Source organism: Aethina tumida, chromosome 7 (genome assembly GCF_024364675.1).
Source record: "Aethina tumida isolate Nest 87 chromosome 7, icAetTumi1.1, whole genome shotgun sequence".
Lineage (NCBI taxonomy): Eukaryota > Metazoa > Arthropoda > Insecta > Coleoptera > Nitidulidae > Aethina > Aethina tumida.
The window spans coordinates 5,226,999-5,241,996 of NC_065441.1; the positions used below are offsets into that span (position 1 = coordinate 5,226,999).

Genomic DNA, 14,998 nt, shown 5'->3' on the forward strand with positions numbered 1-14,998 from the left:
TATTAATCAACTTGTTTTAAGTCGGTTATAAAATCTGAAAATTGTATTTAGAATGTATCCAAATTAAATCTGCCAGCTATTGGTAATGAAATTTTCGTAGATTTCATCAGCGATTTTCCCAAGTTTCAAAAATAACAGAACACATGGCGCTGATTAGAGCGTATTTACGAAAGCAACTGAAAATATGAACTGAAACATGAAATGTATACAAATTGTTTGAAATATTTCTATACTTAATTATAATTATAAACTTAATTTGGGCTATCTATTTTAGTTACCAGTCAATTTTTCAATAAACGTGTACGTTCTCTAAACTAATTTGACCACATGCGTCAAGCTAATCGACGGCATTCCTCACTATCAAATCTTTCAAATTTGTATTTTTAGCAATCAAAATAAATAAAACCACTTCCCCTTTTAACATCCAAAATGGTAAATGAAACACTTTAGTTTTGAAATCGTTAAAGAGTGATTTCTGTTTCGAGATGGAAACTTCCAAAACTGCAGGTAGATGAAACGCTAAAAAACGTTTCGAAAATTTGGATTCCATCCAAAAACCTTTGCACAAAAGCGACAATCTAAAATTGATCGTATTTTTCCGCCAGTCAAAATCGATCGTAAAACCACCACCGTCAAAACAAAATTAATATTAAGAAGTTAAAAATCAAAAACCTTCCCAATTATCCTCTAGGAAGCGACCGGCTAAATCGGTACGAGTCGGTTTAAAAATACCGACCGCACACTTCAATTCAACACACATATCAGCACTATAAATACGATCTCCGTTGCATATCATATGTTGGTGACGTCAAAGGGGAATCTAATTAATCACATGTGTACGGTCCTGTGTTTTATCGGACGAAATTCGACTTTTCCATGTATTTTTAGACGAGTCGTACACTGCTCCTAACTGGTTCAAAATCTTGCTAAACAACACACACGTTTCCATCTATCCAATGTGTTAAAAACGAATTGGGTCGTTTATATTGAGCAAAAGATGGAGCTACTCCATTAAAATAGACCATACATTGTTGCTTTGAAACTCAATAATGGCAACACTTTTAAATTGTTATGACAATAATGTCATTAAGTGACACAGTAATTTGAAACCTTCCCAAAAATTTATGGTGTAACATAACTTCTAAATTTTTCGTAAGCCATCCGAAGTTTACCAAAAGAACAGCCTCAAAATGGTTATGGACCAGTTCGTAACGACTTACCGTAAGGACTTCCTTTGGCCTTACGTCAGGACTTTCGGCATAAGGTACAGTAGCCGAAAAACTTGTTGCACATCCTTCAAACTGCCTCTAATTTCTAGACCTGAACCAACGAATCTCTTCCAAGTCCAGTACAGAGATCCGAATCAGGTTTGCGCCTGCCATTGTCTGGAGAAGCCAAAATCACCTTCGGAACAACACCAACTGGTCGGTCCTTTGGCGGTTCACGAAGAATCATGGAGCAGACAGGGTCCCATGGGGCCGCTTCTCAATCCCAAAATGTATCCGGCCAAGGTGGCGGAAAAACCGGAAACTTCACCGGCCGCCAACTACAACCAACCCAACGTGTTCTTGCACAAGGTGAAGTTTGCAGCAATTGGAGTTTGGTGACGTAATTTGAGCTTGTGTTTTAGCTTCAAGAAAAGTATCCTTTCGTCTATGAGTGCTTGAGGCAGGCACCTCCAAGTGACATGCTTGCACGTATAAACAGAGACAGATTAAGAACAACCTACCAGGTGGACTTCTGCAAGATGAGTAAGTGTCTAGCTGTTCCATTTATTAAAATTGTCATGTTCGTAAGAACTCCGCGAAGTTTTATTAAACTTTCGGCACTCATTAGTGCCAAATTTTGCTCCTCTGGCAACACATAGAAACATAGACACACTTACAAACCAAACTTCGGTTTAGAAGTGTCATTCCTTAAATTTACGATTAAAAAACCAACATGGAGGTAAGACATCAACAGCCCAACATCAAACTGACGTTAACCTTTCTTCCTTTTAGTGGAGTACCCGAACGCCCCGTACGACGAATTGCTAAGAGCCGCGAACATGGAGGGTGGACAGCCGTGTAGCGAACCCATAATCCTGCCAGGCGATTGGTACAGACCCACCAAAAAGGAAGTGGGTCCGGGTAAAGGTGCAATGAACCGCATGAGGTCCTCGGGTCTAACGTCCACGTCCGCCGACGACAAGGGCATGTGCAAACTGCCTTTCGGCACGGCCGCCGCTTTGCCCACCGAATATCAAGATGGTGTTTCGAAATTGGGAGCGTACATTATAAAAGAAGGTCTTCACACTCATCCTAGATTGCCGGGAAGACTCAAGGACGCCTTCACTTTAGTCAAGAATCCCGTTCGCAAGAATTAATACTGTGTGTCTTTGTTATTTCTAAAATAAAATTGTTGTTGTCTACTGTTGATTTTTTATCCATTTTTATCTGTGAAAGGTAACTGCTAGTTTAACAGTTTTTTTATGCTTTTAGGAGAGCATGTTTCTGGTGGTAACAAAAAGGCCATGTACGAAGCCAGGGGGCCGAAGGAGATTGTGTGTCCACCAAGAAAAATACCAAAAAGGTCAGTTGAAAAGAAATACATTAAAATTAATTTTGGTTTGGATTCAGACTATGACAAGCGTGCTACCACTGGAATTAATTTTGAAAGAAAAGAATATAAATATGGTTAGTAATAAATTTATCATCAAAGTTTGTCATGATTTAAGTCCAACTAAATTTATTAGATCTATAAATATATGACTATTTCTCCTTATTTACAGAAAGCAACATTTTAAACTATAATCCATTCAAAAAAGCAAGTCCTTATAAGGAAGACCATCCTTTCAACGATGACATAAAGATGGATCCTCTGGTTGAAGATATGGGTCGCATGATTTATAGAGATGTGACACATAACCATGGTTCCTGGGCAGTAGGAACTAAAAAATAGATTAATGGTAAACGTCACACAAATACATATTATTTGTGACCATTTAATTAAATAAAATTTGGTATTTACAAATTATGCATTTTTATTTGGGTACTTCATGAATTTGGATAAAACACACTTTTCACAACTTACAACTTTAAAATTAAAGAAACAACTTAAATTTAATATTATAAGATTTCTCTCAACTTTGGAGAACTCTCACTTATAACCATAATATAATTTGTTTGTAGATAAATAAAAATTGAATGTTTGACAGTTATTTATTATTAAAGTATTGAAAATGATTTCACTGTATGACATATTTGTTCGTCTGTCAGAACATGTTGTTTTGTATTTGTTTATGAAATTTCTGTACATGACCATCAAGCACATCCTAAGTAGGATGTCCTAAAATTTGTTATTCCAACTCCTCTTTCAAATTATCGTGTAAGAATAATATTTTAAGATGACGGTTGACAAGGACACATTCGTGAGTTCTCAAAAAAAGGACTTCCAATGGCCCATGAACAAACCAATGGTGGCTAGGTGAGGAACACAAAATCACATTATTTTGCTTCTACTCAATTAAAATTTTCAGGCCAACACAGCCTCCAATTAGAACCAAACCCAATAACTACTATGTGGCAAAATTGGTTGTGCCATATTGTTACTGCGATGCCCATCTTTATGCCCCTTCCATGGATAGGTACAAACAACTGGCTGATAAAGAAAAGTTTCTTTACGACGAAATTGCAAAACTAAATAATGAAGTAAGTTCTTTGAGCTATTCAGATTCAGCACGTCGTGATAACCTGGTTGTCTAACTCTTGATTTATCAATTCGTAGATGGCTGATTTGAGTGGAGCAATTCTGGATCATCCCTGCGACACTGACGACGAAAAAATGGAAACCCTCTATCAAACAGACTACAAAAAAAGAGGTGAGGATTCAAAATAAGATCATACATCTCATTTCCTTGCAAATTCCTACCAATGTCTACAGATTTTGATTCTTTAAGATTCTTAAATGTTTCTGATTTTCATGACTATTTACATCTTAGGTCTTAGGTCTAAATTGTGTGTATAAAAAAGGGGATTAAGATTTCAAACCAACATAACTTCTCATGTCCTTGTTATTTCGTACCATCATACACAACAATTCGTCTTAATATTAAGTCTAAAAAAATAAATAAGCTTTATTAAACATCACAATTATATACACAACATCGAACTCCTAATACTTATTTTGACAACACAAATACACATATTAAAGAGCAGTTTGGTTGCCGTTAGTTTTGGCATCCCTCTCCGGCGTCTGTTCCATCTGCACCCTGATCAGCCGTTCGTTCGGCTTCCTGAACTTCTCCTCCATAATCCTGGGCGAGTCTGCGATTTTCTGCTCGTCCACCACCGTCTGGTGGTTCGAGTTGACGTCCACCTTCGGCGCCGGCGATTCAGGTTGGAACGTCGTTTTCTTCGGCTGGAAGGTTTGCTTGATAGGAACGGTGAAGTCGCGTTTCTCCTTCACGAACTTGCCGACGAGGATGGTGAGGATGCCGTCCGACGAGAGGCGGGATTCGATTTTGGTGGTGTCGTAGCCTTGCGGTATGTCGTATTTGCGCACGAAGTGTCTGGATATTGTGCCGTGCTGGTCTCTTTTCTCGCCGTGTTTGCCTGGAAGGAAGGCGGGTTAGTTTTGCTGCCGGTGTGGTGGTGAGTTGGGGTACCTTCTACTGTGACGACGTTCTCGTCTGTGACTTTGACGGACAGCTCGTGCGGGGCGAATTGTTGTACGTCCACGCTGACTTCAAAGGCTTCCTTGACGTTGACCTGGGGCTTGGAGGTCACGAAGGGGGACATGAAGTTGTGCATGTTTTGGGACATGTTGCTTTGGAAGAATTCCGAGCGCTTTTGGAAGCCGTTGTAGGGTTCGTAGAAGTAGGACATTGTGATCTGGATCAAAAAACAAAAAAGTAAGAAGACAATAATACAACAAATCAACAGTGCGATAAAATTAATTTAAATTTCTCTTAAAACCTCTTCCGACTGGCATTTGGAACGGCCACAATTAAACGCATTCATTGATATCCTACGCAAATTATTCGAGTTTGGTCACGTAGCATTCCGTTATAGGACCGTAATCGAGATTTTGTTAACACTATAAACTGCGAATAGCGCTATTTTCATTTTTGGCAAGTGTATCACTTCTAATTTCAGCACTTGAAAATACGTTAATTTCATACCTGGCGGTGAATAGTTGCAAAAGTGTACCATTATGAAATGCATCGGCTATTTAAAAAAAAAGCTGTGCATCAGCAGGATTTTTTTAAAAATGATGTAATGGTAAACTTCGTCCTTGGTCTTCCTATTTTGTGTGCTTAATTTATGTGAAAATAGACCGTGAATCATTTCACATTATAGAGTACTTTTCACTCAAACGTCCATAACAATTTGATTAGTTGGGAGCTCATTTTCCTGTTGGAATGTAGAACGAAAATGACATCACCTAATTGCGAAATGTTTTTGGGTTTTCAACTCTGACCTTCAAACTGGAAACTGTGAAGTATCAATAGACGCCATTTATTATTTTTTTACAACATAAACAATAATCCTTTTGTGTTAGGAATTCGAAGAAAATTATTTAGAGTCCACACTACAGAGAAGTAAATAAACACACTCACTGAGTTTAAAAACATTTCAAACTCGTGTAACATGATCATTAGAAATTTAAATTATACATTAAAGAACAATAAATAATGTTGAGTAATACTGTCAATATTTAATTTTAATATTCACAGATTATTATAATAGAATAATTATTTTTAGTTGACATATTTAATATAATATATGCACCAATTATTTTTATTTCTGTCTATAATTAGTACAGAATTCATTGAATTAACATTATTATCATTGTGTCTGATGCAAATAGAACTAGTAAAAAGATTTGACGTACTCCATACATAATTTTTTTATGTTAATATTTCGAAAACACGATTTTAATCCAAATGGCACATTACCAGATTTTAAAGATGGAAAAACAGCTTCCAAATCTAATTATAAATATTATCTTAACAAAATTGCATTTAAAAAATAATTACATAATTATCCAATTTACTAAATATATAAAATATAAGTGGTTGTGGCTATTTATTTTATTTATATGAGATATTACATCACTGAAGTGATTACATTAATCATATTAACTAATAATTTTAAAATTATCTCTAGAATTTGACTGTTTATATTCAGAAACATAAAATACAGTTGTAGGATCAAAGGAAACTAATCCCTGTAATAAAAACTCATTCTGATTTGCCGGAAATAATAAATAAATTCGTTTGAATCTGTTTCAAAACTTTGAAAAACTTAATAAAATGTGGTATTTTTACCATGTTTGCGGTGTAATAAACTTAACCTTGGAATTAATTAATGTATATTTAGTTTGGATAATGATAATTACTTATTTATATTACATGCAGTAAATTATAAATGTATAGAAATTTATTATTTGTATTAGAATTATATTGTAAATTAAAATATGAATGTAATCATTATGATAAAGATAATGTAGGTTTACTCACAGGAATGTAATTTAAAAGACAAAAACAAATAAAATTTATGTTATATATGTTAATTACTAAAAGATCAAAATAATATTATTGAGTTTAATAGAATTAATTTAAAAAAAATATTAATTTATGTATAAAAAACATTTTTAAAGTAGACTTCTTTAAAAATTCTTAAAGTGTTAAAATAATTAATTATTTAATTCATATTTCACAAATTTTTAAAAAATTAGTAAAATCTGCTGCTATATTATATGATTTAATAATTAATCGAAATAAAATTAGTATATTAAACTGAAAAAACTGAAAAACACGAACCGTTCGATCGATGCAGTTTTCCGATGATCTCCTAGTCAAAAACTGGACCAGTTGTTGCTCTCACTCACATCCACGATGCAGCTCTGCCACAACAAACCTTTGCCGCACTAATAATAGAAAAGTTGCGTTTTGCCTTTAGACGTCTTTAGACGAAAGCCCCCCAAGTAAAGTTCGTTACGATCGAAATCGATTGCCGCACTGGCATCGGAAAGTGACGCGCGTCCGTCGCACTCACCTGTTTTATTTTCGCGCGATTCGCCACACGGAATTTTCTAGACGATCTTTGGCGGTCGCCGGACGGATCCCTGCGGCACGACGGGGTCTGCCATTGGACGCGTACGCACGACGGACGTCACCGGTGGTACACCCGCACAATGCAAAACGGATGTGTGGACCGTTTTGGGTTTGGGGAATATGTGAGCCACGAAAAGTTGTAGTTTTTGACAAAATTAGAATTGTTTAGGTTGATTTGGAAACGTTATCTTTTATTGAATTCCTTAGATTTTCCACACATTTTTTAATTTTTTTAAATAAATCTTTGGGCCTTTGGTGTCTTTGGATTCTTTCCATTCTTCAAATTTTTCAAGTTTTTCAGATTTTCCAGGTTTTTCAGTCTTCTCTGTATTCTTCAAATTCTTTTGATTCTTTAGATGTTTTGCATTCTTTGGATTTCTTGGATAGCTTGAATTCTTTCGATTCTTTGAATTTTTTTTTTTTTGATTCTTCGAATTTCTATGATATATTGGATTCCTTGGATTCTATGAATTCTTCAGATTCTTCAAATTCTCTAAATTCTTCAAATTTTTTAGATTAACTAGATTCTTTACATTTTTTATATTCCTTAATTTCATCGGGTTTTTTCAATTCTTTGTATTCTTTAGGTTGATTAGACTTCGGATTCTTTGGATTTCTCGAATTTTGGATTCACTGGATTATTGAATTTTTTAACTTTTTTACCATTTTGAGATCCTTTAAACTGACTGGTTCTTTAGATTTTTAAGATGTTCTTGATTCTTTTTAGATTTAGATAGATAGATTCTTTGGTTTCATTTTTCATATTCTTTGGTTTATTTAAATTCTTTGGACTGTGTAGATTTAGATGTAGATATTCTTCGAATTATTAGGATTATTATTTGGATTTTCCAGGATTCTTCAGATTACTCAGATATCTCAGATTCTTTAGATTCTTCATATTCTTCATATCCTTCATATCCTTCATATCCTTCATATCCTTCATATCCTTCATATCCTTCATATCCTTCATATCCTTCATATCCTTCATATCCTTCATATCCTTCATATCCTTCATATCCTTCATATCCTTCATATCCTTCATATCCTTCATATCCTCCATATCCTTCATATCCTTCATATCCTTCATATCCCACATATCCTTCATATCCTTCATCTCCTTCATCTTCTTCATCTCCTTCATTTCCTTCATCTCCTTCATCTGCTTCATGTCCTTCATGTCATGAAGGATATGAACTTCATATCCTTCATGTTCTTCATATTCATCATATTCATATTATTCAGATTCTACAGTTTCTTCAGGTTATTAATTCATTAGATTAATTTAATTACAAAATCTCTAGATCCATTGATTCTTTAGACATCATATATTCCTAAATTAATTATATTCTGTAACTACTTTATATTTTTTGACACGATTAGACTTCAGAAATTATTTAATTTGATTTTATATTTTTAACTTTATTACCATCTAAATTTACTTCAAGAGAATTATTTTAGGAATTCTAGAACAAAAAATTAAACTGACCTAATATAATTAAAATTATGATGATGTTGGAACGCGAAAAATAAACCAACGTTCGTTTTACACACTGAGATAACTCGTGCAAACATCTTGAAACACGTCTATATTAATTTTGGAAATTTGTTCCGATTGCCGATTTAAAAATAAATTGTGATTCATTAAATATATAATTTGAATCATATTATCAAAACGATACATTACGTAAGTACATAAAAATATTAAAAATTAGGAAGTAAACAAAGGTCACAGCGTTTGACATTTCATTGTTAATGTTTTATGTAAACCGTAAAGTGCTCCTAATATGGTAACACTCCATATTGTTTATTTCGAACGTATTTTACACACAAAGTGATAAGAAAGTTTAGTTAAAATTACGTATCAAACATACTAATTAATATAATAAAAAGTTTTTAAGAGTTACCAATTTGTAAGTGCTAATTTATTTAGCGGAACTTCTTTTTAGGTTTGAATTTGGTGCAATATAGGAAATTGATGCCGGCAATTGATTCGCCGACCGGAATTCCCGTGAAAGCTCAAGCCATTGGACTAGGTCAAGGGTACAGGGATCCCACAAGGTTCCGTTACAGCGCCATCATAAAACCGTTCGTCGACGTCTGTCCATCCCCTCATTTCGCACGCAGTAAGTGTCATTAATTTTCTTTTTGTTTAATGTAAAGTGTTCTGTTACGATAGACAGACTATTTATTCCAGTTGTTTGTTTGGATTACACAAATATTTCGCAAACACTAACGCACACTTGCCAAAGTAAATTGATGCGGGTCTGAACAAACTTGCTGGTCTAGTTTTTGGAAAATTAAAAAATAGGTGAATGACTAGTAACGTTTATAATTTACAGCTGATAACGCCTTGTACACACAACCGACCGGCAAATCCGAATACCAGGATACGATCAGCAAAATGGGCTTGAGCGTGATGAAGAACCGTCAGCAGTTCAAGGAACCACTGCCTTCGTCCAGAAGAAGATTCGGCGACACGCACGTATATTAATATTTAAAAACGATTATCGTATTTTTTTCAAACTGCAATTCGACATAATATTTTGCTGAATATGGATAGTGTCACATTATTCAGTCAAACATATCCATTGTAATAGTTTAAGTGTCCATAAATATACCTCTACATAAAATGAAGTTGTTGGTGTGTTTTATTTTGTTTTATCAAGTTTATGCTCTATTTGATAATGGTAAGAAATATTATTTAGATAAAGTTGTAAGTTATTATAATTATAATTTCATCATTTCTTTGGTAAACATTTAATTTTTTTATGATTGTTTTATTACCTATTTATTTTCATTGTGCAAATTTGTGTTTTTTTGGTCATATATCTTTAGATTCTTGAGACTCTTTATATTCTCTACATTTTCTAAATCTCTAGAATCTCAAGAGACTCTCTAAACTTTCTAGATTTTTTAGATTCTCTAGATTTTCTAGATTTTCTAGATTCTCTAGATTTTCTAAACTCTCTAGATTCTCCAGATTCTATTGATTCTTCATATTCCCTACATTCCATAGTTTCTATAAATTCACTACATTCTATAGACTCTTTAGATTCGGTAAAATCTCTAGATTCCCAATATTTTCAATGATTTCTAGATTCTGTAGACTATTTAGACTCTCTTGATTCTCTAGATTCCCTAGCTTCTCTAGATTGATATTCTCTCTCTCAGTATTCTTTAGATTGTCTAAATTCTCTAGATTGTGCATATTCTTTAGATTCTCTAAATTTTCTAGGTTCTCTAAATTCTCTAGACTCTCTAGATTCTTTACATTCTTGAGATTTTCTAGATTCTTTAGATTGCCTACATTCTTTAGATTCTCTAGACTCTCTAGATTGTCTAGATTCTCTATAATCTCTATATTCCTTAATTACTCTAAATTGTCCAGGTTCTCTTCAGATTCTATAGATAGATCTCTTTAAATTCTTCAGATTTTTAGATTCTTTAGATTCTCTAAATACTTTAGATTCTTTGGATTCTTTAGATTCTATAGATTTTTTAGATCCTCTAGATTCTTTAGGTTCTTTAGGTTCTTTAGGTTCTTTAAGTTCTTTAGGTTCTTTAGATTCTTTAAATTCTTTAGATTCTTTAGATTCTCTAGATCTTTAGATTCTTTAGATTCTTTAAATTCTTTAGATTCTTTAGATTCTTTAGTTTCTTTTAACTATTCAGTGTTTATTACTAAATAAATCGATACTACTATACTATACTATACTACTACTACAAGAGAAGATAATTTTATTATCTGGTTCACTTCTAAATTTTTGGTTGTGTTTATTAAAAAATTAATTCTTATTATTCTCTCACATTAAGTGAGATCTATACATAACATACATATTATTATAAAGTACACTTGTATCCTACATGTATCATACTGCATTAGACTATAAGTCTTTCAGTACTGATATTTGGGTTGCCTAATACAACTCTTTACTTTACAGATTTGGAATTAGAATGTAAAGGAAAAACATTCGAAAATGTCACTATGACTGCTTATTATCCGGATCTTACTGAAAGTGGTGAGTCCGGTTACTTGGATATGACCGGAAGAAAATTAAGAACCTTACAGGTAGATTACTTGGATTTAAAAAATGATTAAATTGATGTACGATACTAATTAAATAAATAAAAACATTTGGACAGTTAATACAAACTCTCCTTTCAATTTTCAGGAATATCTCGACGATAGAACCGGCTTTGTAACACTGGCAATGGACGATGAACTCGGCGTACCCTACGGTACTGAAATCTGCATCCCGGAACTCAACAGACATTACGGCCACAGAATCCGATTCGAAGTAAGAGACACGTCCTCAGATCTCAAGGGTTCAGGCTACTCGAGAGTCGATGTTTGTGTCAGATCCGAAATGGACAGTTACGACATCAGTGTCAACAGGAAAGTCACCGTTGTATTTGTCACTGAAGCATCCAAGAGGAAAACGGAGATATGAATTATTAATTATTTGAAATAAACTTATTAAGAATGTTTGATTGTTATTTTCCTGTTAAACATTTTAAGTATAAAGGAAAGGAAGTTAATTGTAGCACTCAGATGCGCAAGCTAAAGTTAACGCATCTTCCTCATTATAATAACAAGATGCGAAATAATTCATTTGATGAATATCATTTAAATACTCGCATTATTTAATGCCATTACGGCACAATCTAACCATTTAAGATGAAAGTCGTTTATTATTCAATGTTATAAATTCGCTCACTCCGAGCACCATCCTCATTTGAATTACTTCCATCTTACCGACGACCACCATGAAGAAACTTAACGTAAGTACCGTTTTATCCTAGTTTTTAGATGTTACCTCCTTTTTTGAACTGCAGATCCTCATTCTTTTATTGATTTTGGACTTGAACGACGGCAGAAGAATGCGCATTTACAGAAGATCACATCCCGCAAGACAATTCTCCACTAATCCGGGCGAAACCTACGACACGGAACTGTACGAGGAGTTCATCCGTTCTAAAATCATCAAGGACATCATGGAACTGAACGGCAACAACTCACAACCGACTGTTGGAAACTCCCCAACTGAGAATCTTTCATTCGAAGTCAAAAACAGCCCCTTGTACGTTACAGTGGATCCAATAACCGGAAAAAAGATCATGCAGGTGGGAAATGCTACGGTGGATGAAAAATCGAAAACTTATCCAGATGTTCAAGTTGTAAATTCGAATTTGGCCCCTATTAAAACTGCGGAGCCTCCAGAAATGACCTTTTCCAACGAAGGAGCTGTTAATAATTCGAATATAAGAATCACAATCAAGCTTCCCACTCATCCAGTCGTCGAAAAGCTTAACGAGTATTTGAAGTATAAACAAGAACACAAAAACGCCAAACCCAAAGTGAAGAAGGTAAAACCAATTCGTATCATCCCATCTGAGGATCATTACAAAATGCCACAGTTCAGATCTCAATACAGCAACAGTCCCAACGTTGAATATTATTATTACCCAACTCAAAGGCCGAAGAGGAATAAGCATTTCAACGATCAACTTTGGTCGGAATCCAGACAGACGAACAGTGATGATTTAAGCCTTTTGGCCAGCACTCCAAATGGTGAGCAAAAAACTGTTTTGCTTAAGAGAATCACGGACACCGACTACATAAATTATCTTAAAAGCAAACAAGACCAACGTTTCAAGGATGAGCTGATGGAAAAGTATAAAATATTGTCTGTGCCAAGGACTGCTGTGAATAACAAGAAATACAGAGTTGTAAACGAAGATAATTATTCAGAATTCAGCAGCAGACAACCCAACTCGTTACCGTCGTACACCGTTGCTAACTTCGGTAAAGGAAATCGTTTCAAACAAAAAGGTCGGCCCACAGCTCACGGAAACGACATTCAAATGATGAAACAGATGGAAATGATGAAAAACATGAAGGACATGAAAATGCAGTCAAGCACCACTGAGGCTAGTACTCAAGGAGAAATACCAGAAAAATTAAATGAAAGTTCCAAAATGAACACCACAATGAGTTCCGCAAAGTCGTACGAAAATAGCACAGAACAAGCGATCCTTTCATCAACAATCGTCGAGTCCACCACCAAACCAGGTACTAACATTTATTAGCTTGTAACTTTTATAAATATTTGTGTTTAGGTGTAGTCCAGCCGACACAAGCAACATCTGAAACCAAAGAGCTGAAGCAGATACTCAAAGGTAACAGTTTCCAAATAGTCACACCTTGAATTAACTCGTTCTTGATGTAGATTTGCAAAGCGCCGTGACTGTAGAAAAAGCAAAGGTCCACCAACTCGACATCAACGATGAAACGCCAGGATTGACGCCCGCCTCGTTCACCACGACGCCCAAAACCAACGAGCAGCTGAAAGCTTCTCCAGAAATGTCCCCCGACACTTCAATGTCCTTTGACAGTTGGAAGCCGATATTTTACAATCGAACCGAGTACGTCCGGGAGTTCTACTATCCTTCACAGGACCCCAAGAGGAGGAGCCAAGATCAAAATAACGGCAAGAACAACGGTCATCCGATGGGGATGATGAACGGCAACCAAAACGACGAAGGGTACGTTTACAAAAAAGGCAACGGGAATTTTGAGGAGGGTGCTAACTTCAATTATGATCAGCACAGGGCTAGTTCCAATTTTAATAGAGAAATGACGGACGGTATGAGGATGAACGACTCGAACCAGGATGAGTATTATAAAAGGGTTTATAATAATCAGCATCCTTCGGCTCCAAGGTCTTATGAGAGACCAGGCGGTACTAATAATGGCCATGAACAGAAGTACAGGTTTAATGGAGAACATATTCACTGTGAATAAATTTTAATAAGTTGTATGAGATAATTGTAAATTTTATGTTGTATTTAATATAAGTAAGACTACTGTAAGTCTATGTATATAAGGAACGAATGGGTTTAGAAAAGAGAGTATGATAACAACTTTATTTTTCATAATAAAGAGTTCTAAAAGGTATTATTTTAGTTTATTGATTAATAGTTTTACAAACTTATTGTTACCATATTTCAGCAGTAGCGGTAGTAAATTTTAATCAAATAATTAATTAATAATTAATTTTTTTCTCTTTGAGGAGTATTTTTAATACTATTTATTTCAAAAATAATCTAGATTTGTTGTAATATTATAAACAATTATTGTGTTCAAATCAAATTAAAGATATATTGCTTAAATATTTGATATAATTAAACTCAGTAAAACATGATGAAAGAGATGGAAACATGTCGATGATGAATGGTAATCAAAACGACGAAAAGAGAAATACAAATTTTTAGGAGAGTGCTTCAACTTCAACCAGTACAAAGCTAGTTCCAATATTAATAGAGAAATGACGGATGGTATGAGAATGAACCACTTGATGAGTATTATAAAAGGGACCAAGGTCTTAGACGGTACCAATAAAGGCCATTAATAGAAGTTCAGGTTTAATGGAGAACATATTCACTGTGAGTAAATTTTAATAACTTATGAGATAAGTGTAAATTTTATTTTTTCCTATGTATATAAGGAACGAATGGGTTTATAAAAAAGAGTATGATAACAACTTTATTTTTCATAAAAAAGGTTTTATTTTAATTTTAACTTATTGACTAATAATTCTTATTTAAGCATGTGGCAGTAATACATTTTAATGTTACTCTCCCTGAGGAGGTTCAACAAATAGTTTTGATACCATTAATTTCAAAAATAATCTAGATGTGTTGTAAGATTATAAATGATAATTATGCCACAAAAAATATATTAGATTGGAAATACAATATTAAATATTTGGCATAATTAAACTGATTAATTGTGCTGGAAAAATATGATATAAATAACCCACAAACTTAATTTCTTAGAAGATATTTAGCAAACAAGTTTATAATTTTGTAGCACTATAAAATTTACTAGTCGGACAA

General features: G+C 34.1%; 4 protein-coding genes across 6 annotated transcripts; 3 read left to right on the top strand and 1 right to left on the bottom strand.

Annotated features, from left to right (window-relative positions):
- The first annotated feature begins 388 nt into the window (after positions 1–388).
- Positions 389–3,002, top strand: LOC109599000 (uncharacterized). 3 transcript variants are annotated; one of them, XM_049969598.1, is made up of 5 exons: positions 389–1,264; positions 1,319–1,577; positions 1,631–1,751; positions 2,481–2,675; positions 2,771–3,002. In XM_049969598.1, the coding sequence occupies exons 1-5, from the start codon at positions 1,191–1,193 to the stop codon at positions 2,938–2,940; spliced, it is 819 nt and encodes a 272-aa protein (XP_049825555.1). In that variant the 5' UTR covers positions 389–1,190; the 3' UTR covers positions 2,941–3,002. The 3 variants fall into 3 exon arrangements, with proteins under 3 accessions (XP_049825555.1, XP_019870477.1, XP_019870476.1); XM_020014918.2 differs by having other exon boundaries at positions 441–1,264; positions 2,481–2,571; positions 2,771–2,932; XM_020014917.2 differs by lacking the exons at positions 2,481–2,675; positions 2,771–3,002 and adding an exon at positions 2,001–2,410 and having other exon boundaries at positions 520–1,264.
- A 187-nt stretch (positions 3,003–3,189) lies between these two features.
- On the top strand, positions 3,190–9,733 carry LOC109598983 (uncharacterized). Its single transcript, XM_020014894.2, has 5 exons — positions 3,190–3,465; positions 3,518–3,689; positions 3,766–3,859; positions 9,046–9,222; positions 9,439–9,733. The coding sequence occupies exons 1-5, from the start codon at positions 3,386–3,388 to the stop codon at positions 9,588–9,590; spliced, it is 675 nt and encodes a 224-aa protein (XP_019870453.2). The 5' UTR covers positions 3,190–3,385; the 3' UTR covers positions 9,591–9,733.
- On the bottom strand, positions 4,034–7,092 carry LOC109598981 (heat shock protein 23). The gene is made up of 3 exons (XM_020014891.2): positions 6,806–7,092; positions 4,646–4,871; positions 4,034–4,592 (listed from the first exon to the last, which is right to left on the bottom strand). Exons 2-3 carry the CDS (start codon positions 4,863–4,865, stop codon positions 4,186–4,188), a joined length of 627 nt encoding a protein of 208 aa, XP_019870450.1. The 5' UTR covers positions 4,866–4,871; positions 6,806–7,092; the 3' UTR covers positions 4,034–4,185.
- Positions 9,702–11,585, top strand: LOC109598982 (uncharacterized). The gene is made up of 3 exons (XM_020014893.2): positions 9,702–9,786; positions 11,041–11,168; positions 11,272–11,585. The coding sequence occupies exons 1-3, from the start codon at positions 9,729–9,731 to the stop codon at positions 11,548–11,550; spliced, it is 465 nt and encodes a 154-aa protein (XP_019870452.1). The 5' UTR covers positions 9,702–9,728; the 3' UTR covers positions 11,551–11,585.
- The last annotated feature ends 3,413 nt before the right edge of the window (positions 11,586–14,998 follow it).

Bases quoted from the DNA above. Each gene is read 5' to 3' on its own strand.
- LOC109599000 (XM_049969598.1), top strand. From the start codon at position 1,191: ATGGTTATGGACCAGTTCGTAACGACTTACCGTAAGGACTTCCTTTGG. The intron at 1,578-1,630 runs GTGAAGTTTGCA...CTTGTGTTTTAG, and splicing joins CCAACGTGTTCTTGCACAAG to CTTCAAGAAAAGTATCCTTT. The intron at 1,752-2,480 runs GTAAGTGTCTAG...TTATGCTTTTAG, and splicing joins GGTGGACTTCTGCAAGATGA to GAGAGCATGTTTCTGGTGGT.
- LOC109598983 (XM_020014894.2), top strand. From the start codon at position 3,386: ATGACGGTTGACAAGGACACATTCGTGAGTTCTCAAAAAAAGGACTTC. The intron at 3,466-3,517 runs GTGAGGAACACA...TAAAATTTTCAG, and splicing joins AACAAACCAATGGTGGCTAG to GCCAACACAGCCTCCAATTA. The intron at 3,860-9,045 runs GTGAGGATTCAA...ACTTCTTTTTAG, and splicing joins AACAGACTACAAAAAAAGAG to GTTTGAATTTGGTGCAATAT.
- LOC109598982 (XM_020014893.2), top strand. From the start codon at position 9,729: ATGAAGTTGTTGGTGTGTTTTATTTTGTTTTATCAAGTTTATGCTCTA. The intron at 9,787-11,040 runs GTAAGAAATATT...TTTACTTTACAG, and splicing joins TTATGCTCTATTTGATAATG to ATTTGGAATTAGAATGTAAA. The intron at 11,169-11,271 runs GTAGATTACTTG...TTCAATTTTCAG, and splicing joins GAAAATTAAGAACCTTACAG to GAATATCTCGACGATAGAAC.
- LOC109598981 (XM_020014891.2), bottom strand. From the start codon at position 4,865: ATGTCCTACTTCTACGAACCCTACAACGGCTTCCAAAAGCGCTCGGAA. The intron at 4,593-4,645 runs GTACCCCAACTC...CCTTCCTTCCAG, and splicing joins GAACGTCGTCACAGTAGAAG to GCAAACACGGCGAGAAAAGA.